Below are 24,818 nucleotides of genomic sequence, written 5' to 3'. Positions count from 1 at the left end.
AGCATAATAATCATTAACCTGCCCTGCGCCCTCACTGCAGTGTTCCGGATTCAATCACTGGAGCAGAGCGGGTTCAGTCACAGAGAGCCGCACCTGTAATCGTGCCTCTGGCCCTTCTACAGATCCAGTGTCAGTAAGGGCCGGGGCACGGGTATATAGATTGGTGACTGAACTAATGCTGGTGCCGCACCCGTGATTGAGAGCTGAATGGGGGGAATAATGTTTAATTTTCTCTATCCCCCATGACAGCACCACGGAGAGAGGCGATCTCCGTCCAGCATCTTCGTAGGTACCACAAAATCTGCAGGTTCCCCGTCAGGGACAGGAAACCAACTGATGCGAGGGAGAGGTACCGCCCTTTTATCCGTAGGTTTCCTGTCCCCGAAGGGCGAATCCCCTCTCTCCGTCGTGCTGTCATGGGCTCTGAGAAATACCATTACCAGTTAGTAACTATGTCTTTCTCCCCACTAAGTATGGGTACTATTAACCTGCAGAGTAACCCCATATATATAGGTTAATAGCGTTTTTCCTGGTGACAGATGCCCTCTAAGAATAAATATATATAGTACCAAATAATTTTGTTACCCATGTATCTAAGTTGAGATTGAGCTGATTTGTCCCTTTTAAGTCCTGGCTTTGTGAGTATACAACTCTAACTTCTCCTGCGCACATTTTATTTTCTCCCTCATGCAATGAATTTGGTAGAATTAATGAAATCTGCTTTTCCTGTCACAAGACGGAGCATAAAAGAAAGCTTGTCTTGCTAAACCACTGCCATACCAAGACTGGCCAGGGACACTGGAAATAAAGGAAGCTTATTGTATATTAATGCAGCCTAAATGGAAAGAGACTTTCATATTACACATGTGCAGTACATAGCAACCAATAGCTCGTAGTCTTATATAGCACGTGTAAATGTGTGTTCATAATTGGGGATCATATATGTATATATTTTATTTCAGCTCTAACCTATCACTATGAGACGCAATGTATCCCGACTCCAGCTGCTTGGTATGCTCATCAGCTGCCTGTATGGTTCCAGAAGCTTTCTGTGGTTGTGACCTATGTGATAGAAATTGGGCTGCCATGGCTTTTCTTCCTGCCTTCAAGACGGCTTCGTCTCTTCTCATTTTACGCTCAGGTATTGATAGTATTTTAGACCTGTAATGCTTTGAAGTATCTGTCCACAATCTGAATTTATCATAGCTGTATTAGGCTATCACCATCACTTCCATAGATCGTGAAAGACGCAACAGCTTGCATACATGATAGTTGCTTTTGTTAAACGTGGGGAAAATAAGCTGTGGGTCCCCAACCCATTGCTTATCAAGTTGGGTTACTGTGTATACTGTCTACAGCTTCAGGGCAATGTCCATGTTTAAAAAGCTTTCCCTGGATTTTCAGTTGAGAGCTTATCCTTAGGCAATCAGCGTAAGATTGGTGGAGATTCAATTTGCTCTGCTTGAAATGGCTTTTCAGCTTGCATGCAGCATGTTACCGCTAATCTAGTGATGAGCAAACTTGCTCGGGTGTTATCGGAACAACTGCGTGTGCTCGTATATTATCTTCAAGTCTGTGCAGCTGCATGATTTGCGGCAGTTAGACAGCCTCAACACATGCGGTAATTGCCTAACAGCCGCAAATCATGCAGCCACGGGGACTCGAACATAGTATTTGAGCACACCCAAGACACTCTGATAACACCCGAGCATGCTCTGATAAGACGTTATCCAAGCATATTCCGTCATCACTCGTCAAATGTGCTTAGCTACATTACCAGTTAATGCCGCAGACCATTCTTTCTGTTGATCCTAAGGAGAGGCCATTCATACAAAATCTTGGGAAGCTATAAAATTACAAGTACATTTGCTTATTTACAAGCCAAGGTATTATTTGCTTTGATGTTTGACCAATGTATATGTGTAATTTAACTGTAGATTCTTCTTATATTTTTTTTTCCAGGTTCTGCTGCAGGTTTTGATCATACTTACTGGGAATTATAACTTCTTTAACCTGCTGACTGTGGTTCTTTGCTTTTCACTGCTTGATGACCAGCATTTGAGATCTAGCCCAAAGGGAAGAAAAGGTCAGCAGAGAGATTGTGACAATGTGTGACCGTGCTTGTGTCGTGTCCGATTCATTCTTAGGCTATGTGCACACGCTGCGGATTTTGCTGCGGATCCGCAGCTGCGGGTCTGCAGCAGTTTCCCATGAGTTTACATTACAATGTAAACCTATGGGAAACAGAAAACGCTGTGCACATGCTGCGGAAAAAAACGCTCAAACGCAGCGGTTTACATTCCGCAGCATGACACTTCTTTCTGCGGATTCCGCAGCGGTTTTACACCTGCTCCATAATAGAAAACCGCCGTGAAATCCGCAAAAAAAGGCGATAAATCTGCAGCAAAAAACGCAGCGTTTTTGCCCTGCAGATTTATCAAATCCACTGCGGAAAAATCCGCAGTGGATTGTTCTATGTGTGCACATACCCTTTTTTTTTGTTTTAAATAGATTTTTATTAACAATATAAAGAAGAACATCAGAATGCCATTTACATTGCATTATGTCACATACACATTTTCTTATTTTAATAAACCCCAACATTACCCCAACTACCCCCCTCCCCCCTACGACAGCTCAGTCTCAATCTTCACCCCACTGAGGCCTTCTCTGCCTCGTGTAATTTATCCTCTTCCAGGTCTTAGGAAACTCGATGACTATACTCCTCAATCCAAATCAAGCCAAGGAGACCATATTTTATTAAACATTTCTATTTTCCCCCTTTTTTTGTACACCCCCTTTTCCAATTTTAGACCATGTTGAACACATTGGAGAAATTCCCTTCTCACAGGTGGTTCCGCATTTATCCAATTTCGTGCTATTATTTTCCTGGCCATCTAGAGTAGCCTAGCGATTGCAATCTTCCAAGTATTGTCAACTCCAATTTCTTCCACATATCCCAGCACGCATACTATCGGGTCTCTAAGAACTCTGCACTTATACGCTGCTTCAACTCGGCTCAAAACCACCACCCAAAAGGCAGCCAGTCTCGGACAAGTCCACATCATGTGATATATTCCTGCATTCTCACTCGCACACCTCGGACACTCAGAATTGGCACGCAATCCCGCTTTGTGTAGCACTTCCGGAGATTTATATACCCTATGCAGAATGTATAGCTGCGAGAGCCTATATGGTTCACTCAAGGATAGTCGCGGAACCCACTCCATCACCGATTCCCAGGTTTCATTTTCCATCGGTCCCACTTCTCTCTCCCACTTAGCTCTCGCCTTTATAGGGAAATCTAGCAGGAACGTGTGCATAAGGTCCTTATACAGAGTGGAAATAACTCCCCTTGTAGTTCCGTCACCACACACATACTCCAACACTATATCATCTTGAACCCTGATATCAGCCTTCTTATTCTGAGCTCTAACGGCATGTCTCATCTGCGCATACTGATATTCCCCTGTGGATCGCAAACCAAATTCTTCCTGCAATTGGGAGAAGGACTTCAGTTCCTGTCGCTGGATTATCTGGTGAACAAAGCAAATTCCCTTATTCTGCCATTCCAATATTCCTCCCAAGGCCTCAAATTCCTTTAAATTGTGGTTAGACCATATCGGTGTGAATTTAGTCAACCCTTTAACCCCACGAATCTGCCTTAGTCTATTCCACAATTTACGAATCAGGAACAAGGTTGGGTATACTTTCCCCAGAGCGCTCAAAGAGCCATCTTCCAAACACCTGGCCATCGGTCGTCGGTCCCTCACCTCTTCCATTAGCTGTTGTACTGCACTGGATGACGCCCCTCGCGCCCAGCCCTTCAAATGCTGGCTCTGGGCCGCAAGGAAGTATATTTCCGGGTTGGGCAAAGCCAAACCACCATCTTCCTTGGGTCGCTGAAGCGTCTCCAGGCTAATACGTGGATATTGTCTTCCCCATATCAAACTTCTAAAAAGGGCGTTAAAGGGAACCTGTCACCCCGTTTTTTGAGATTGAGCTATAAATACTGTTAAATAGGGCCTGCGCTGTGTGTTCCTATAGTGTATGTAGTGTACCCCGATTCCCCACCTATGCTGAGAAATAACTTACCAAAGTCGCCGTTTTCGCCTGTCAATCAGGCTGGTCAGCTCGGGAGGGCGTGGTGACATCGCTGGTTCTTCCTCAGCTTTACGTTGGTGGCGTAGTGGTGAACAAGCAGCGCGCGATCTGCGCTGTCATCCCTTTCGTCGGTGGGGGCGGCCATCTTCCTGGGGCCGCGCGTGCGCAGATCGAGTGCTCTGCTGCACGGGGCTTCAGGAAAATGGCCGCGGGATGCCGCGCGTGCGCATTAGAGATCGCGGCGGCCATTTTCCCAAAGCCGAGTTTGCATCTCGGCTTTGGGAAAATGGCCGCCGCAATCTCTAATGCGCACGCGCGGCATCCCGCGGCCATTTTCCTGAAGCCCCGTGCAGCAGAGCACTCGATCTGCGCACGCGCGGCCCCAGGAAGATGGCCGCCCCCACCGACGAAAGGGATGACAGCGCAGATCGCGCGCTGCTTGTTCACCACTACGCCACCAAGGTAAAGCTGAGGAAGAACCAGCGATGTCACCACGCCCTCCCGACCTGACCAGCCTGATTGACAGGCAAAAACGGCGACTTTGGTAAGTTATTTCTCAGCATAGGTGGGGAATCGGGGTACACTACATACACTATAGGAACACACAGCGCAGGCCCTATTTAACAGTATTTATAGCTCAATGTCAAAAAACGGGGTGACAGGTTCCCTTTAATCTGCCTGAACTTCCCCCGCGGGATCCAAATTGGTGCGTTATGTAGAACATATAGAATTTTAGGCATCAGGACCATTTTAATAAGGTTTACCCTACCGACGACCGATAGATGTAGCTTATTTCAGGCATCTACCTTTGCCTTGAGTACCCCATAACAGGAGTCAAATTTCTTTGCAGGAACTCCGCAATTGGCACCGAAATCCATATTCCAAGGTATTTAAATTGGGAAACCACCTTCAGCCTCTCATCCCCAACATCCTCACTCACATTCTCTCCTACGTCATCCACTCTAAAAAGAACCGTCTTATCCCAATTAATTGTTAGTCCCGACACAGTACCAAATCTCTCAACAATTTCAACGGCCCCTCTTAGTGAATCGTCTGGATCCGCCAGGAACAGCAAAACATCATCCGCATATAACGCTATTTTCTCGGTCTCCCATGACAGCACTACGGAGAGAGGGGATCCGCCCTTCAGGGACAGGAAACCTACAGATAAAAGGGCGGTACCTCTCCCTCGCATCAGTTGGTTTCCTGTCGCTGAACAGGGAACCTCTTTCCGGTGGTACCTGTATGAAGACCGATGGACCGGGACCGGGCGGTCGAGTACCTGCAGCGAGGAGGCTCCTGCCGCGGCTTGTCCGGCTCCCGAAGCCGCCACCGCTGGAACCGAGGGGTTCTTCAGGGTGAGCGGAGGGAGAACGCCGCCGATTCTGAGAGAGGAAGGGGCGCTGGATCACCCGGAGCTTCTGTGCCGACAAGCGCACGCTCCGGGTGTACTAAGATGGCCGCCGCTCCGGAAATGCGGCAGGACTTCCGGGTCATCGCCGCGCGCATGCGCAGTAGCTTCTCTTCTCCCTGGACGTGACGCAGGACCGGAAGTGCGGGGGAACACCGGAGGTGGCGCCAAATACAAATAGGGAGATGGTGCACACACAGTTGTCGCACCATCTCCCTGTAAATCATGGAGGACAGCGATCCACAGGAGCTGCAGCCTAGGCAGCAGCACCACAAGAAGACAGACCCTAAGAGCGCCAGAAGTGGGTCTAGCAGCCGGTCTACACAGCGCAGCAGGTCTGCTGCGAAGACTAGTTCACCTCCTCGGGAACCTTCCATTCCAGACCCAGGGCCCCCTCCAGAACCGGTACCTGCCTGCACGTCCGAATGGTGAGTTGATCTTCGTGAATGTATTATAATAGGGCTCCCTCTTCTCCCTTAATAGGGAAAGAAGAAGCTGGAGAAAAGGAAAAACAAATCCTGCCCCATCTGTGACAAAGCTTTACCAGTAGCCTGGGACAAAAAGCTTTGTAAATCCTGCATCCAGCGTGTGCTATGTGAGGAGACTCCCGACTTTGCATCAGAGCTAAAAAATATTATTAGATCTGAGGTTCAGAATGCTGTATCTTCCTCCAAAAAAGGAAAAGATAAAGTAAAAGAAACAGTACAATCCCACTCTGTCCGATCCTCATCTGAAGACGCAGATTCGGACGATTCTGACTCCTCCCTATCCTCCTCCGAGGAAGATTCAGGCCGACATTGTTTTCCTCTCGAGGAAGTGGATGCCTTAGTGAGAGCTGTTAGGGCTACTATGGGGGTGGAGGAGCCTAAACCTGACAAAACAGCCCAAGACGTTATGTTTGGTGGCTTGGGACAAAAAAAACCGGAAAACCTTCCCTTTAAATCCCAATGTCCAATCCCTAATTAAAAAAGAATGGGAAAAACCTGATAGGAGAAACTCTTCAGTGCCCTCGCTTAAAAGAAAGTATCCCTTCGATGATGACGCATCCACTTCCTGGGATAAGGCACCAAAGTTGGATGTAGCGGTGGCAAAAGCCTCGAAAAAATTTGCGCTCCCGTTCGAGGACATGGGTACCCTCAAAGACCCTTTAGATAAAAAAGCAGACACATTTCTTAAAGGGGCATGGGAATCGGCTGGGGGTAGCTTGAGGCCTACTGTTGCGGCTACATGCACCTCCAGATCTCTGATGGTATGGATCGATCAATTAGAGAGTCAAATTAGAGACGGGCTACCCAGGAATAAATTACTAGATTCTATCCCTGCAATCAGAGCAGCAGCAGCATTCCTGGCGGACTCCTCGGCAGACTCCGTACGGTTAACATCTAAGGCCGCTGCTCTCTCCAATGCAGCCAGAAGAACCTTATGGCTCAAAAGCTGGCCTGGGGATCTCCAGACAAAGCTGAAGCTATGTTCTATTCCGTGTGAAGGAAATTTTCTGTTTGGAGAGACCCTGGATGACATTCTCCAAAAAGCAGGAGACAAAAAGAAAGGGTTTCCAAATTTGGGCCCAGCCCCATTCAGGCAGTCCTTTCGGAATCGGAGATTTTTCCGCCGCAGACCCCCCAGGGAGCAGAATAAATGGGAAGAAGGCAGGAGAAGGGATAGAGGTTACCTCTTTGGCAACACCTCTCGTGACAAAAAACCCGCCAAATGACATTGTGCCTACGGTAGGGGGAAGACTCACATCTTTCCTTCCCGCCTGGGAGAAAATATCCAACAACACCTGGATTCTAAACATCATACAGTACGGTCTAAAAATAGATTTTATTTCTTTTCCTCCCCGGAAGTACATAGAAACAAAAATAAGATCTTCAGTGGCAGAACAAGCAGCTTTAGAGAAATAAATCATTTCCCTACTGCAAAAATCTGTAATTCAAGAAATCCCTCAGGAAGTAGGAGAAGGGTTTTTCTCCCCTCTTTTTTTAGTACCAAAACCCGACTGGTCCTTTCGGACCATTATAAATCTAAAAAACCTGAACAAATACGTAAAAAATTACAAATTCAAAATGGAAACAATAAAGTCCACCATAAAAATCCTGTTTCCAAATTGCTACATGGTCGTGATAGACCTAACCGATGCATATTATCATGTGCCCATCCACAATCAGTCTCAAAAATTCCTGAGATTGGCAGTTCCCATAAAAGGACAATTAAGATTTTTTCAGTACAGAGCTCTTCCGTTCGGAATCTCTATAGCCCCTCGAATATTCACGAAGGTAATAGCGGAAATGATGGCCCACATAAGGGAACAAAATATATTAATAGTCCCTTACCTAGACGACTTTCTCATCGTAAGCAACTCGGCCCAAAGTTGCAAAGAACAGAGGGACCGGGTAATGACTATCTTGACGGACTTGGGGTGGCTCATAAACTTAAAAAAAATCAAAGTTGGAACCCTGTCAAGTACAGGAGTTCCTAGGTCTGACATTAGACTCCCGAGTACAAGAATGCCGACTTCCAAACCCCAAAAAAGACAACATATTAGCCATGATATCGCGAACTTTTCACCATCCTTCCATGACTCTAAGGAGAGCAATGTCACTACTAGGCTCTCTTTCCTCATGCCTACCAGCGATACCCTTTGCACAGTTCCACACAAGAGAACTTCAGTGGCACGTACTCGAATGGCAGTCAATACTAAAAGACAAATTGGAAAGTCAAATCACCCTGAGTTCCTCAGTTATTCATTCCCTTCGTTGGTGGGCAGAGAGCCAAAACTTATCAAAGGGAGTTCCTTGGGTGACACAAATATCCCGGGTGATAACAACCGATGCGAGTCCCACAGGGTGGGGGGCTCATATGGGGGACAGAGTGGCCCAGGGAACCTGGTCAGTTCAGGAAATATCAGCATCCTCAAACCAAAAAGAACTTTGGGCAGTGCTTCAGGCTCTTCTTTCTTTTCTGGCCTATATTCAGGGACATCATGTCCGAATTTTTTCAGACAACAAAGTGACTGTAGCGTATATAAACCACCAGGGAGGAACAAGGTCTCAGGCACTCATGAGTTCTTCAGCCAAAATTTTCAACCTTGCAGAAGAAAATCTACTATCCCTCTCTGCGCTACACATTCAGGGTTCAAACAACGAGAGAGCAGATTACCTGAGTCGATCGCTGTTAAAACAAGGAGAGTGGTCCCTAAACCATTCCATCTACGATCAGATCACAAAAATGTGGGAGCACCGACAATAGATCTATTCGCCAATTACAAAAACAAAAAGGTGAAAAAATTCTGCTCGTTGAACCCTATAGGGAATCCACAGGCTCTAGATGCCTTTATGATTCCGTGGACTCAAAAATTAACTTATGCCTTTCCTCCAACTATTCTGATCCCGGCAGTCATTCGGAAAGTCAGAGAGGACAAAATGAAAATGATCCTCATAGCCCCGTTCTGGCCAAAAAGGACGTGGTTCTCCTGGCTGAGGATGCTTTCGGTCTCGGACCCATGGGTCCTGCCGAATATACCAGACCTTCTACATCAAGGGCCAATCTTCCACCCACAGGAATCGAACTTACATTTGACAGCCTGGTTTTTGAACGGGGACTATTAAAAGAAAGAGGTTTCTCGGATAATTTAGTTACCACGTTGTTAAAAAGTAGAAAACCCATCACTACTAAAATATATGGGAAAACTTGGGAAAAATTTCTGTCCGTCTCCAAAGTAAAGGTCCAAGATGGGCCCTCAATTCCTAAAATACTGGAGTTCCTACAAATAGGTCTGGAACAGGGGTTGTCGGTTAGTACTCTTAAAGTACAAATAGCAGCTCTAGGAGCACTCTATAACCATAATATTGCAGCCAACCCATGGATAATTAGATTCGTTAAGGCGGTGACAAGATCAAAGCCATTAGTCGCTCAGAAAGTGCCCTCATGGGACTTAAATTTAGTCCTCTCAGCATTAACGAGTCCTCCATTCGAACCCATAGAGACGATTTCCATTAAAACTCTATCACTTAAAACCATTCTCTTGGTAGCGTTAACATCCGCACGCAGAATAAGTGACATTCAAGCCTCATCCTCTAATCCACCCTTCACTAAAATATTAGATGATAGAGTCACTCTTAGACCTGACCCGGCCTATTTGCCAAAAGTGGCATCAAAATTCCATAGGTCACAAGAAGTCTCCCTGCCATCCTTTTGTCCAAACCCAAAAAATGAGAAAGAGCAAAACTTCCATAATCTAGACGTCAGAAGGTGCCTAATCCAATACTTAGATTCCACCAGAGAGTATAGGAAGGAAGGCTCTCTGTTTGTCTGTTTCCAGGGTCCCAGAAAAGGATTTCAGGCATCCAAGGGTACTTTGGCGAGGTGGATAAAGGAGGCGATAGTCTTGGCATATTCATCCTCGGGGAATGAGATCCCAGATGGTATAAGAGCACATTCCACAAGAGCAGTAGCTACCTCATGGGCTGAGAGGTCACAGGTATCAATAGAGCAAATCTGTAAAGCGGCCACCTGGTCATCACCATCAACCTTTTTTAGACACTATAGATTAAATCTAGCCTCTGTGTCTGACTTAACCTTCGGACGAAGGGTTCTCGAGGCGGTGGTCCCTCCCTAAGCTTAGTCTCTGCAATTCTCTCCGTAGTGCTGTCATGGGAGACCGAGAAAGTCGTAGTTACTCACCGATAACGGTGTTTCTCGGAGCCCATGACAGCACTCGCTTATTCCCTCCGATCACGTGTGCGGTGAGCACCTTTAATTACATATAATTTATATACTGTATATAGTTTGAGTATAGGCACGGGGTTCCTCTTTTAAGAAATGTTGTAATATGATTTTTTCTCTGTTGTAAACTAACCTGGAGGTCCTCCGATGCTCTGTAAACCAACTGATGCGAGGGAGAGGTACCGCCCTTTTATCTGTAGGTTTCCTGTCCCTGAAGGGCGGATCCCCTCTCTCCGTAGTGCTGTCATGGGCTCCGAGAAACACCGTTATCGGTGAGTAACTACGACTTTTTCCTCTACTTTCCCATACCTAAACCCAGGGACCCCATCCGACTGCCGAATCTTAGCAGCAAGAGGTTCTACAGCCAACGCGAACAGGAGGGGTGAAAGCGGGCATCCCTGCCTAGTACCCCTAGCCAGCCCTATAGGTCGAGATAGCTCCCCATTTACTCTAATTCTAGCGGATGGTAATGAGTACAACAGCTGTATCCAGGCCACAAACTGCGGACCAAACCCCATACATTCCAGCACCTGCCAGAGGTACCCCCATTCGACACTGTCAAACGCCTTATGTGCATCTAGCGATACAATCACTCTTCGACCACAGTTGTCAGACTCTACCTGCAAATTTACATATAACCTCCGCAAATTGATCGCCGTTGATCTATCCGGCATAAAGCCAGATTGGTCCGAATGCACCAGACTCGCAATAACACTAGAGAGGCGGAGAGCCAACACCTTGGCCAGAAGCTTGACATCAATAGTTAGTAAAGAAATTGGGCGGTACGACTCCGGTTTCCCCAAGTCCTTATCCTCCTTTGGAATGACCACTATTATGGCCTCTCTCATAGAGGCTGGCAAGCGCCCACAGGACCTAGCTTCCTCCAATACCATTTTTAATCTAGGAATCAACACTTCTGCCAACCCTTTATAGATCTCAGCGGGTAGCCCATCGACCCCAGGCGCCTTCCCATTAGCCATAGACATCAATGCCCGACTCAATTCCTCCTCAGTGATAGGGGCCTCAAGGCTCTCCCTATCTGTCTCACTCAGTCTCGGCAGATCCAGACCTTCCAAGAAAGTCAGTGTGTCCTCGACCGATTCACCAACCCGAGAGGAATACAAATCTGCATAGAAGTCCGCGAAGGCTCTCAAGATTTCAGGCGTTTCCGTTATTTTACCTCCACTAGCAGAGTCCAAAGAATGTATATATGAAGAACCTCTCTGAGCAGCAGCCACTACCGACAGCATATGTCCCACTGTTTCTCCCTCCTGATAGAACAATACCCTTTGGAAATCCCGCTTCCTCTCGGCTTTGCCTAACAGAATTTTTTCCAAATGATTTTGTGCGTTTTTCATCCTTCTCTCTGCCTCAGGGGTTCCCAGTGTAGCCATCCCGTCTTCTGCTTCCTTCAACTCCTCAACTGCCACTTTTTCTGCCTCTCTCGTCCTCTGCTTACACCTACTAATGTCCCTAAACAGTAGTCCCCTCAGATACGCCTTCATTGCATCCCAAATCGTAAGAGCATCAGTACTTCCATCATTTAAAAGAAAGAATTCCGCTACCTCCCGTCCTATACTTTCCAACTCAATACTCTGTAACCAATTAGGATGAATCTTCCATTCTCTCCCACTTAGCGAGTGAGCCCCCTCCAATCTAACCTCTACTTCAATTGGACTATGGTCCGACAAGGCCCTTGGCAGATATCTCACCTCCCCAACCAATGTGTCCAAAATCCTGTTACCCAGAGCCATATCAATCCTAGAGAGCGTGGCATGCGCCGGTGAATAACATGAGTACCCTCTCTCCCCAATATGTCTAACCCTCCAAAGATCAATCAAACCTATCTCCTGTATATAGGTGCCAAATGTTATGTGTCCCTCCGACCTATTCTGAGTATTTTTATTTTTATCCCAATATTCATCACAGATATTGTTTAGATCCCCGATAATTATTAACGGTGCCGGCCCCCATCTTTCCACTCGCTCCATTACTTCTCTAATTTTCCTGCTAGAGTAGGGAGGCGGAATATACATCGCTGCAACACACAACATCACTCCATACAGTATACACCGTATTAGTACGTACTGCCCATCCACATCCACACATACCTTCACCTCCTCATACTGAACTCCCGCTGGAACCAAGATTGAGACTCCTCTTGCATACGTGGAGAAGGTAGAGTGGTATCCCTTTTGAATCCAACGTCTATTTAGGACATCCACCTTTTCCCTTACCAAATGCGTCTCCAGCAAGCATATCATTGAGGCCCGTTGGTCTCTTGCATATTGCAAACACGCGGCACGTCTAGATTTCTCCCCTAGGCCTCTCACATTCCAGCACAAAATCTTAAAACGGGTCCCCATCACTTGGCTCATCTTCACTATAAGTATCGTCAATTTCGAGCCCAAGCTGTCTAACTATATTTTCCTTTAAGCTTTTTAGCATTAATATCAATCCACTGGGTAGCGTCCTCCGGCTTATGAAAAAAATGAATTTTATCAAACGCCACCACCCTCAGTCTTGCTGGAAACATCATGGAGTACTGTACTCCCAACTCCCTCAGCCGTCTCTTGATACCCGTGAACATCATCCGTTGTCTCTGCACCAGAGTAGAATAGTCCGGGTAGATAGCAATCTTTTGGCCTTCAACTGTCAGATCCGTCATGTCTCTGGCCTTCCTCAGGATAATGTCTCTGTCTCTATAGTTTAGAATTTTGGCGAGCATGGTACGGGGATTCGCTCCAGGGACAGGTGGTTTCGGCGGGACCCTATGCGCTCTTTCTACCGCGAACACTTTTGTTAGCGCCATATCTCCAAATGTTTCTAACAGCCATTTTTCAATATATTCCGTTGGATTCCTCCCTTCAGCTTTTTCAGGGATGCCCACTATGCGAATATTGTTTCTTCTGGACCTGTTCTCAAGGTCCTCATTTTTCGCAGCCAATTCAGCTGTTGCTTGAGTGAACTTTTTCTCTGCTTTTTGCAGCTGCACTATATGGTCTTCTACAGTGCTCACTCTCTCCTCTACCTCCCCCACACGTTTGTCAATCTTCTGCATGGCTGCGTTTATCTGGGCTGTGTCTCCCTTAACCTCCTGTATCTGTAAGGTCAGAGACTGTTTACATGAAGAGACTAGCGCAAAAACGTCTCTTAGGGTAGGCTCAGCTTCTGGCGCCATTTCCTCGGGTCCCCCTTCTGCCACCGCCATTTTACTCTCCTTTCTCCCCTGTTGTACCTCATGTTCTCCTGCTGGGCTCTCCTCCTCCTCCTCCTCTTCGGTATCAGCTCCGGCTCCCTCCTCTGCGGCCTCCGCTCTCGCAAACTGCTGGAGCTTTGCCACTACCTCCATGCGCTTTCTACATGCGGCGTTCTCCTTGTCTGCCTTCTCCCTCGTGTCAGCGCCATCTTGGATTGCGCCTGCATCCCCGGCTCCTGCGTCCTTCTGCCGTCTCCTTGTCATGTTCGCCGGTTCCAGCGCTACCGCTCAGCGCCACCAGGCTCCACAAGTCTCCCCGCAGCCGGTAAGCCCCCTCAGGGACCAAACAGCAGCGGCTCTGCAGGATTTTAAGATATACAGCGGCGGGAGCTCACAGCTGCACGTCCGCTCACATGGACTCTCAGGCCACGCCCCCCGTGCACATACCCTTACTCTAGCAAACATACGCTGCAGTATTATTCTGATCTACTATTTATCCTTGTTTTACAAAATCTAAAATAGAACACAAGTTTAGTTACTTTAAATGTAGACAAATATGAATCTTAAGTTGCAAATATTTACAGAATACCTTGAGAAATTCAATATCCAATATGTCGAAGTCGAGCTTAAAGGGAAGCAGTTGTCAGAAAATTATGAAGTGTTTAAATCAGGTTTTAAGTTATATGTATTATTTTTTTCCGGCAATGTGGTTTTTGTTTTATTCACCCATATTACAATCTGTGTTAAAGATAAAAAATCGAAATCTTGCCATATTCACATTGGCCACAGGTGCTTTTTTTTTTTTAGACTCTTAATTTTTTGTTTCAAGAAACCACATGTATACATCAGCCACAATGAACAGACCTGGGCTCCAGCTTCTGTTTTTTAGCATCTAATGAGCACGTGGAAAGGTCAAAGTGAAGAGGAGCTGAGCTAGCTGTAACATCTCCAATGATTATTATTTTAATGATTTATGGTCCTTATGTTGGTGGCCATTAACTGTAACATTCTCTATTAAGATTGGTGCATTCTGTGCGTTTTTATATAATATATTTATTACTCTTATCGGTCTTTGTATTCCTTCATCCACTGATAAGGAGTCTGCTGAAAACATTTCCTGAAAGTACAAGAAGCATTAGTATAAACAGCCTCAGTGGCTGTTATTCTATATATATATTTTTTCTTTTTTTTTAACCATGATTTGAAGTGAAAAAAAAAACTACAGAAATTACCAAAGAAAGACATTAAAAACTTATTTAAACAAAAGGTCATTTTCTGATTTATAGCTTTCCATTAAGGCATGTGTGTATAGTGTATTCAGTCAGACGGGCAGAAGGATGGACATTGCATGTTTTAATTGGTATTTATTGGAGAAAATGTTTTGTTTTTGGTTTGTTTGTTTTTTGTCATGTTTTCTCCTTCGCCTCCTTGGGGGGCACAGGACCATGGGTGTTATGCTGCTGCCACTGGGAGGACACTGAGAAAACTTGAACAAAATTAGCTCCTCCTCTGCAGTATACACCCTCATGCTGGCTGTAATCGAACCAGTTCTTGCTTAGTGTCCGTAGGAGGCACTTGGGTTTGGGATTCAGACCCCAGCGTTATTGTTTCACTTTTTAAATTTTTAATATTTTTACTCTTTTTTTTTTCCATCACGAAACGAAGGGGGAACGGACCTCTTCAGGGGTCCGATCTCCCCGAATCATCAACAGGCGGGAACGCGGAGTGTCGCCTCCCCATACCCCCTCCTGCACCGTTTCTTTGAAATGCCTGGGCTTGCTTTAGGGGCGACGGTTCCCTTAGGGTCCCGCTCTCCCCACACCACAGATGGGAACACGGAGTGTCTCCTCCATGTACCCCTTTCCGGAGCTAGGCTACAGCCTGACAATAGCCCTGACCTATCCCTAGGGATTGAACCCATGGGATGTACAGAAGCCCCCCCCCCCCCCCCATCGTCCATGCAGCCCCCACTGCATCACCACTGACTGAAAGCGGATGATGGAAGGAGGCAGTCTGTTCCTGGGGGGGGGGGGGGGAGTCCCGATGTCCAGTGGCATTTTCGCCGCTTCCGCGCTCCCCTCTCATCAAGCGCCAGCTGGTTCTCCTTCCTCCACCCACCTGGGCAGCTCCGCCCATGGCTTCTGCCAGGACTAGGCCCGACTCTGCCCCTAATTCCGCCCACAGGGGTGGTCACCTCTGTGCTTCAGGAGCTTCTCATACCAAACGAGAAGCTCCACTGTAATCTCGGTGGCCATCTTGGACACACGTGTGGGGCTGCGTTTTTCCTATGCGGTGTCTGGCACAGCAGAGTGGGCAGAAACAGCAATAAAGAGCGTGGACAAGGGACATCATCCTTGGGGGCACAAGACACAGGACCTGGGTAAGCAACTGAGCTTAACCCATTCTCTGCAGTACACGTCCCTGGGGTATCAAGGGTACACTATGTCACAGCCTAAAGCAAAGAAGGCTAACAAAACAGTGTTTTTTGCTTCATGTACCACTTGCAATTCTTCATTACCTCGGGGTCTTAATACCCCTTTCTGCGCAGCTTATGACCCGGCATGCCTCCAGGAGCCCTCCACTAATGCCGACTCTAGTGGACCTAGTCCCCCTGAGTGGGCTATATCTCTGGCGCAATCTATGTCTTCTCTGGTCAAAGTAATGGAGTCTCTCCGGGACCCCTCCTCATGTCAGGGCGCCCTTTTACCTGGTAAGGAAAGCTCCCCTTCTGTACCGGAACAGTCAGCCAGCAGAGGGTTGTTCCCTAGCAAGATCCGCACAAGAGTCTAGGAAGCGGACCCATACCACGTCCCCCACGCACTCTCGTGCTTCGGGGTCCATCAGTCCCATTTCCCGCTCCCCTCTGAAGGGGTTTGCAGCGAACACGACTAAGAATAATAGTCGGACATCTCCATAGACCCTGACACGCAGGAGTATCAGGAGAGGGTAGATACCCTCATTGAGGCAGTCAACAAGACTCTGAGGGTGGAGGAAGACTCTTCCGCTATACCAAATCAAGCGGTGTCCTTCAAAAGGGCTAAACGTCCCCATAGGGTGTTTGTCAATCACCCCGAGTTTACGGACATTGTTAAGAGACATAGGAATCGGCCGGACAAAGTGGGCAGAAGCCCCTCGAAACAAGATATCCCTTTGCTTCTAATCTAAGGAAGAGCTGCATAGAGTCCCCACCAGTAGATCCTCCCATATCGCGCCTTTTCATCAAAAACTCTCTTATCCCTATCTGACGGCTCATCGATTAAAAATCCCACTGACTGACAGATTGAAAATCTTGCTCAGTCAGTCTTTGAAGCCTCCGGCTCTGCACCTTCTCCATCCTTTGCTGCGACATGGGTGGCTAAAGCTATGGCCGCTTGGGCAGAGGACCTTTCTAAATTCATTCAAGAAAGTAACGTCCCTCCTGAGGCAGCGAGTCTAGCTAATCAGATTTCTCATATAGACCCATTCCCTCATGGAAAAGCAGGCCAAAACAGTCTAGATCCAAGGGATCCAGATCCCACAGATTCTCTACGCAATGACTCCTTCCGGTATCTGACGGACACCAGCAAAGTCGGCCATCTGCTTTTATTCCGTCAGGCCTGGCTGTTGGTCGTTCACGACAGGTGGGTCAGGGACCTGGTGTCTTCCGGATACAGGATAGAGTTCTCTTCTTCCCCGCCCACACGTTTTTTCCAGTCTTGTTTCCCCAAATCAGAATCGCGGGTGACGGCTTTCTACCAAGCCATATACGCACTCTGCAAAAGCGGATTCATCATTCCGGTGCCCCAAGACGAAAGGTTCAAAAGGTTTTACTCGAACCTGTTCGTGACTCCAAAAAAGCCTAGAACAGTGTGCCCCATACTGGATCTAAAACTGTTAAACAAATTCGTCAGAGTTCATCACTTCCGAATGGAGTCCCTCCGCTCGGTCATCACCTCAATGCAGAAGGGGGAGTTTCTCGCATCCATCCACATCCGCGATGCTTATCTCCATATATCGATCTTTTTTTTTCATTTTTTTTTCTATCTCACCAAAGATTCCTACGTTTCGTGATTCACAACGAACACTTCCAGTTCACAGTTTTGCCCTTCTGCCTCACCACCGCCCCCAGGGTGTTCACCAAGTTCATGGCGGCAGTCATGTCCATTTTTCATTTTCGGGGGATGGTTGTGCTACCATACCTAGACGACCTATTAATCAAAGGCCCATCATTTCAGGCCTGTGCAGACTGCGCAAGCATCACGGTGGATACTCTTTCTTTCTCGCCTGGGTTGGATGATCAACTTAGACAAATCGCCGCCGGTACCAGCTCAGCAGATACCCTTCTTAGGCATGATCCTAGACACTTCCCTAGTGTTGGTGATCCTTCCTTCAGAAAAAGTTGTGGCGTTACAGCAAGGAGCCTGGATGCTCTCCCGATCTGTCCCTCATTCCATTCGGTTCGGGATGACAGTGCTAGGCAAGATGGTCGCGGCAATGGAGGCGGTTCCATTTGCCCAGCTACACCTACGCCCAGCTTTTGGATGTGATTGGTTCTCTTTCTCCAATACTTTTATTATTCTGATTTTTTTTTTTTTTTTTATCTTTGTTCTTCCTTTCCACTTCTAATAGCAGAGTTCTCAATAGTATTTGTTTGCGTTATGGCGTTCCCTGGACTTTTGCTTCCATTCCCGCAATTTTCTAGCTTAAAGCTCTCCTGATGAGTGTAGCATGCTGTTAAATGTGTGGATGCGGTTAAATGAATTAATATACTTGGGGTTCCTTTAGAGAGACAAACTGTTGGTGCGGGTATGCAGAGTTTTATGTCTATACAAACACCTGTCTGCATCTATTCCAGGCATTTGGCCCTAAAAGCTGCCACAATTCCAGAGTGATGTACATGACATGCTGCAGCTCTCATTTCATGGCATTAACAGTATGGGGAGAAGAGTGGACAGTGTAGTGAGATGTCTCATACACTTCTCTGGATCTGTGACAGCTGTCTGGTCATTGTTCCACAATAGGAGAACAGAGCTGTGTGACATTACACGTCTTACTATATCACATAGAAACAACCATTTCTTACCTTTTCTGGCGGCATTTTCTAATGACCCTTGGTTATAGTGGAAATGTAGAAGCAAATATCTCTACAAATTAGAAGAGAAGTAAAAAAAAAAAAAAATACCTTGTTGTGTAATAACTTCTTAAGGAGGACCTTTCACCAAATTTTTTTTATGTTGAGCTGGGCATATGTAATAGTGACTGCAGAGCGGAATAAAAACGTTGTTTTTTATTTTTCAATTTGGTCTTTGTTGCTGAAATATTAGCGATCAAAGTTTTTGCACCTGATTAGTTAACTTTTCTCAAGCTAAATGGATCTTGTCTAAGGCTATGTGCACACATTGCGGATTGGGGTGCAGAATTTTCCGCACAAAATCTCCATCTCCTGGCAGAAGTCGCAGATGCGGATTTTGTGCTGTTTTGATGCGGATTTTCTGTGGTTTTTACCCCGGCGGATTTCTATTATGGAAGGAGTCAGAAACGCTGCAGTTCCACACAAAAAGAAGTAGTATGCTACTTCTTTTGTTCCGCAGTGGTTTTCATGCGGGTTTTTCCGCACCATTAGCACAGCCTTTTTTTTTTTTTTTTTTTCAAGTTAATTTTCATTGTACTGTAAATCACAGTGCGGAACTGCAGCGTTTCTACGCGTAAAAATCCGCTGCAGATCCGCAACAATTCCGCATCGTGTGCACACAGCCTAATTGTTTTCACTGGGGGTCTGTCCTTCTCCCAGAATGATGCTGACCAATTATAAGCAAGCAGCAACACATGGGAGAAAGAAGAATGTTCCCCCACTATAGCTAAGCACAGGTTTCTTAGTAAGTGAGATGTATAATATCAGCTTGATCTCCTGGTCTAACCTCCTGCATCATTAGACAGTTCTGGGTATACAGGAAATATCAAAGGTCCCTTTTTTAATGATAATGTTCTGTGTATTCGTTTTCTTTTTTTATCTGAAGTTTGGAAATGTTTTTTTCTTGCAGGCCGTAAGTTCTCTCTGCAATCCTTTGTTGTTTTTTTTGATCTCCTGGTTTTCGGTTTGCTTGGTTTCTGGACTGTAAAACACTTTGATCTACAAATAAACTTAGAAAAGTATCATGTGGAATCTAAAACTGGTGAGTACTCTTCTCGGTGATAGAAAAATATTTAGAATTGAGAGTCCTCAGTGGTTGATACCTTTTAATGGCTAACTGAAAAGATGGTAACAAATTGCAAGATTTCGAGACTACGCAGGTCTCTTCATCAGGCAAGACTACTGCAAAATCTGAAGAATCACATATTTATACACAAGAAGGCAATAGATGAGACAAGTGACGTGAAGCAGAATTATCATGAGAGGGATAGACATAGATATTGGAACAGTTCATAGATAAGGAAGTCTTAATTTGTATGGTTCTCTGAATGGGTCTGGTTCTGTGTTGTGATGACCCCAGAAGGTCTGAAGAGCAAATTCCTTAATTGATCTAAAAAGACATAAATCCATTCATTACCGGACTGTGTCAAAGGTCATCATGAGTTTATACTCGCAGAGTCTTCTGTCTTTCTGAGATTTGAAATTACCTTTTAAAACAAGTAATTTCATGTTCATGATGCTATAACCGGGGATACAAAAATGTTTTACTACCAGTAGGTCCATTCTTTTTTCTCACAATAGATGTGACGCAGCTGAAAGTACCTGGGATCTTCTAGTCCTGATATGAGTTGGGGATCTTTATCTTGTCCGTGGTCATTATAAATGGACAGGTTTTTCATTTTTTCTGGTTGCAAGGAAAGGTACCTGCAGCTTTTGGAGGACAGGGAGCTCTTGACAATGATGCTTCTTAAATTTGGGGGTTGCCTAAAACACAGTAGTGGGGGGTCTGGAAAAATGGATTGTAAGCGGGCATCTTTTTGCAGTAAAGGTTGTAATTTCCGTGCAGCTCCAATTAGCACCTCCAGATTTGGATTGTAGGTAACTACTAGAGGCACCCGATTATTTTCTTCTTTAGCTTTGTAATGTAGCAGGTGATTCCTTGATATTCTGGTGGCTCTCTGGTGATAAGAATTCTAACAAGTGTAGCCCATTGTGCTTGATCACAAGAGCGAATAACCAAGCCAAATGCTATCTGATGTTTTATCGGATAGCACTTGGACCAGTGTTAAGGCCCCTTCACATTTAGCGACGCTGCAGCGATACCGACAACGATCCGAATCGCTGCAGCGTCGCTGTTTGGTCGCTGGAGAGCTGTCACACAGACCGCTCTCCAGCGACCAACGATGCCGGTAACCAGGGTAAACATCGGGTAACTAAGCGCAGGGCCGCGCTTAGTAACCCGATGTTTACCCTGGTTACCATGCTAAAAGTAAAAAAAAACAAACAGTACATACTTACCTACAGCCGTCTGTCCTCCAGCGCTGCGCTCTGCTTCTCTGCTCTCCTCCTGTACTGTCTGGGAGCCGGAAAGCAGAGCGGTGACGTCACCGCTCTGCTTTCCGGCTCACAGCCAGTACAGGAGGAGTGCAGAGCACAGCGCTGGAGGACAGACAGCTGTAGGTAAGTATGTAGCGTTTGTTTTTTTTAACTTTTAGCATGGTAACCAGGGTAAACATCGGGTTACTAAGCGCGGCCCTGCGCTTAGTTACCCGATGTTTACCCTGGTTACCAGTGAAGACATCGCTGGATCGGTGTCACACACGCCGATCCAGCGATGTCAGCAGGGAGTCCAGCGACGAAATAAAGTTCTGGACTTTATTCAGCGACCAACGATCTCCCAGCAGGGGCCTGATCGTTGGTCGCTGTCACACATAACGATTTCATTAACGATATCGTTGCTACGTCACAAATAGCAACGATATCGTTATGTGTGAAGGTACCTTTATTGTACGGGGCACTGCAGAGATTTTTTTTCTCACTCCAATTCGGCATGAGAAAGAAAACAAATTTGCAGCATGCTGTGAGTGTAACCACAAATCAGATGAAGGCCATTCAAGTCGATGGGTGCATGTAAATCATCGGAGTACACTGAGTTGTCATCTCAGGTGCCTGGCAGATATCTATGTCTCTCTTCATTATCATAGCACCCCCTACCATGCACGTCGCACTGCCATGTGATGCACAATTGTGGCACCGTAATCCTACGTCTGCACCCTACACTCGCGCCATTATCCGTACCTTAGCCTCCTTTCTATGGGCAGTGTCTTCATCCTTTTGCGCAGGCACTGGCGAGTCACTTCGCAGTAGTCTTCGCCTGCGCAGAAGAAGAATGAAGACACTGCCCATAGAAGGGCGGATAAGGTACAGATAATGGCCACAGTAAAAATAAAACCCCAAAAACAATGGTGGAATTTTTTGTTTGTTTAATTTATTATTTAAACACACTTTCAATTTCTCTACCATTTTCTCATAGACTCCTATGGTAAAATGAACAATGTCTTTCAAAACTACAACTTGTCCCGCCAAGAAGCAAGCCCTCAAATGTGTTTGAAAAATAAAAAAAAAAGATAAGGGTCTTTGAAAAAAGGGGAGTTAAAAATTAAAATTGTCCCCATCCTTAAGCGGTTAAGGCACTTTCATAAGTGTTGTCTTTGTTAATCCCTCTCTGCTACAAAGACACTGCTTACCAGTACTACCTGAAATGTATAACGATTGTGTGCTCTGTAGGCTGTTGTGATATTAAACAATTTTTAGTTTTATTGAAAACCTTGATCATGGCACCAATATAACTCCTATGCAGGAAAAAAAAACCTCTATACATTGTGTGTGTTGTGATCTATGATTTCTGTTTTTTTTGCAGCTTTTACATACCACGATTTCCTGCAGTGGCTCCGCACGCTCACATTTCCCTCTATTTGGCTAGCGGGTGCATCCCTTGGCTGGGAGATTCTCAAAGGCATGTACAGGTAAGTGTGGCTTATGTTCTGACTACTACTGATCTGACACATTACAAAGCATACTTTAATGATTTCATTAGTTAAACCAGCCCCTGTCTGTCTGTAGATCGGAGATTGGGGCTGGGTTATTGAAATGAGCAATATGACAGCCACATTTTTACAAATATCAAACCAAAAGGGGCTGGCCTAATGCATCTACTGTATATCACTAAGTTTTATAACTTACCGTATATACTCGAGTATAAGCCGACCCGAGTATAAGCCGACCCCCCCCCCCCTAATTTTGCAACAAAAAACTGGGAAAACTTATTGACTCGAGTATAAGCCTAGGGTGGAAATGCAGCAGCTACCGGTGAATTTCAATAATAAAAATAGATCATTATTTCCCCATAGCTGTGCCATATAGTGCTCTGCGCCGTTCATTATTGCCCTATAGCTCTGCCCCATATAGTGCTCTGCACCGTTCATTATTGCCCTATAGCTGTGCCCCATGTAGTGCTCTGCATCGTTCATTATTGCCCTATAGCTGTGCCCCATATAGTGCTCTGCGCCGTTCATTATTGCCCTATAGCTGTGCCCCATATAGTGCTCTGCACCGTTCATTATAGCCCTATAGCTGTGCCCCATATAGTGCTCTGCACCGTTCATTATTGCCCTATAGCTGTGCCCCATATAGTGCTCTGCGCCGTTCATTATTGCCCTATAGCTGTGCCCCATATAGTGCTCTGCACCGTTCATTATAGCCCTATAGCTGTGCCCCATATAGTGCTCTGCACCGTTCATTATTGCCCTATAGCTGTGCCCCATATAGTGCTCTGCACCGTTCATTATTGCCCTATAGCTGTGCCCCATATAGTGCTCTGCGCCGTTCATTATTGCCCTATAGCTGTGCCCCATATAGTGCTCTGCGCCGTTCATTATTGCCCTATAGCTGTGCCCCATATAGTGCTCTGCACCGTTCATTATAGCCCTATAGCTGTGCCCCATATAGTGCTCTGCACCGTTCATTATTGCCCTATAGCTGTGCCCAATATAGTGCTCTGCACCGTTCATTATTGCCCTATAGCTGTGCCCCGTATAGTGCTCTGCGCCGTTCATTATAGCCCTATAGCTGTGCCCCATATAGTGCTCTGCACCGTTCATTATAGCCCTATAGCTGTGCCCCATATAGTGCTCTGCACCGTTCATTATTGCCCTATAGCTGTGCCCAATATAGTGCTCTGCACCGTTCATTATTGCCCTATAGCTGTGCCCCGTATAGTGCTCTGCGCCGTTCATTATAGCCCTATAGCTGTGCCCCATATAGTGCTCTGCACCGTTCATTATAGCCCTATAGCTGTGCCCCATATAGTGCTCTGCACCGTTCATTATTGCCCTATAGCTGTGCCCCATATAGTGCTCTTGCACCGTTCATATTGCCCCATAGAAAGCTCTGCCCCATATAGTGCTCTTGCACCGTTCATATTGCCCCATAGAAAGCTCTGCCATTGTTGCTGCTGCTGCTGCAGTAAAAAAAAAAAAAACACATACTCACCTCTCTTGCTTGCAGCTCCCGGCGTCTCGTCCCAGCGTCTCCGCTCTGACTGATCAGGCAGAGGGCGCCGCGCACACTATATGCGTCATCGCGCCCTCTGACCTGAACAGTCAGAGCGGAGACGCCGGGAAGATGGAGCGACGCCGGGAAGATAGAGTGGCGCCCGGCGGCTGGAACGCGGACAGGTGAATATTACATACTTACCTGGTCCTGGCGTCCGGCTCCTTCCCCCGGACAGCTGTCTTCGGTGCCGCAGCTTCTTCCTCTATCAACGGTCACCGTTACCGCTGATTAGAGAAATGAATAGGCGCCTCCACCCCTATGGGAGGTGGAGCCGCCTATTCATTTCTCTAATGAGCGGTCCCATGTGACCGCTGATAGAGGAAGAACTGCAGCACCGAAGACCGTGGGACGGCAGGGGGAGCGCCAGGATCGCTGGGACTAGGTAAGTATGCCTCAGCGCCCTCACCCGCCGACCCCACCGCCAACCGTGACTCGAGTATAAGCCGAGAGGGGCACTTTCAGCCCAAAAATTTGGGCTGAAAATCTCGGCTTATACTCGAGTATATACGGTACTATCTACAGCTAATATATGATTTTATTTTTTCTGGGAAAAAAAACTTTTACCCTTTTTAAGAGGTTGTCTGCTTTTAAATTTATGCTCCATAGCTTTGTCCAATTAAAAGAAAGGATTTCTTTTACTCATCGACTGCCGCGCAAACCTGGCGCCACTTTCCCATGTTTTACAGGATGCAGTAATTAGTTGCACCGATCATGTACTGTATATGACGTCATGCCAACTAAACCAGGGGAGCAGTGAATTACATATTCCTGGGTGGCAGGCATAATGATATAGGTTTTTGTCCAATATTTGATATTTTTTTGTGCTGGTATTACTATCTGCCTACACCTTGTATTACGAAATATCTTCCGTTCTT

General features: G+C 46.3%; 1 protein-coding gene across 1 annotated transcript in view; it reads left to right on the top strand.

Annotated features, from left to right (window-relative positions):
* Positions 1 to 24,818, top strand: part of LMF2 (lipase maturation factor 2) — a 54,124-nt gene that overhangs the window by 9,591 nt on the left and 19,715 nt on the right. Inside the window, exons 5-8 of the mRNA XM_069765475.1 lie at positions 963 to 1,141; positions 1,963 to 2,086; positions 19,460 to 19,591; positions 22,250 to 22,355. Of these exons, the coding sequence (XP_069621576.1) occupies positions 963 to 1,141; positions 1,963 to 2,086; positions 19,460 to 19,591; positions 22,250 to 22,355 (541 nt within the window). The remainder of the gene's footprint in view (positions 1 to 962; positions 1,142 to 1,962; positions 2,087 to 19,459; positions 19,592 to 22,249; positions 22,356 to 24,818) is intronic.

The sequence above is a fragment of the Ranitomeya imitator genome, chromosome 4 (assembly GCF_032444005.1).
Source record: "Ranitomeya imitator isolate aRanImi1 chromosome 4, aRanImi1.pri, whole genome shotgun sequence".
NCBI classification, from domain to species: Eukaryota; Metazoa; Chordata; class Amphibia; order Anura; family Dendrobatidae; genus Ranitomeya; species Ranitomeya imitator.
Note: the sequence above shows the minus strand (reverse complement) of the source record. Positions and strands in the feature narration are given on the sequence as shown.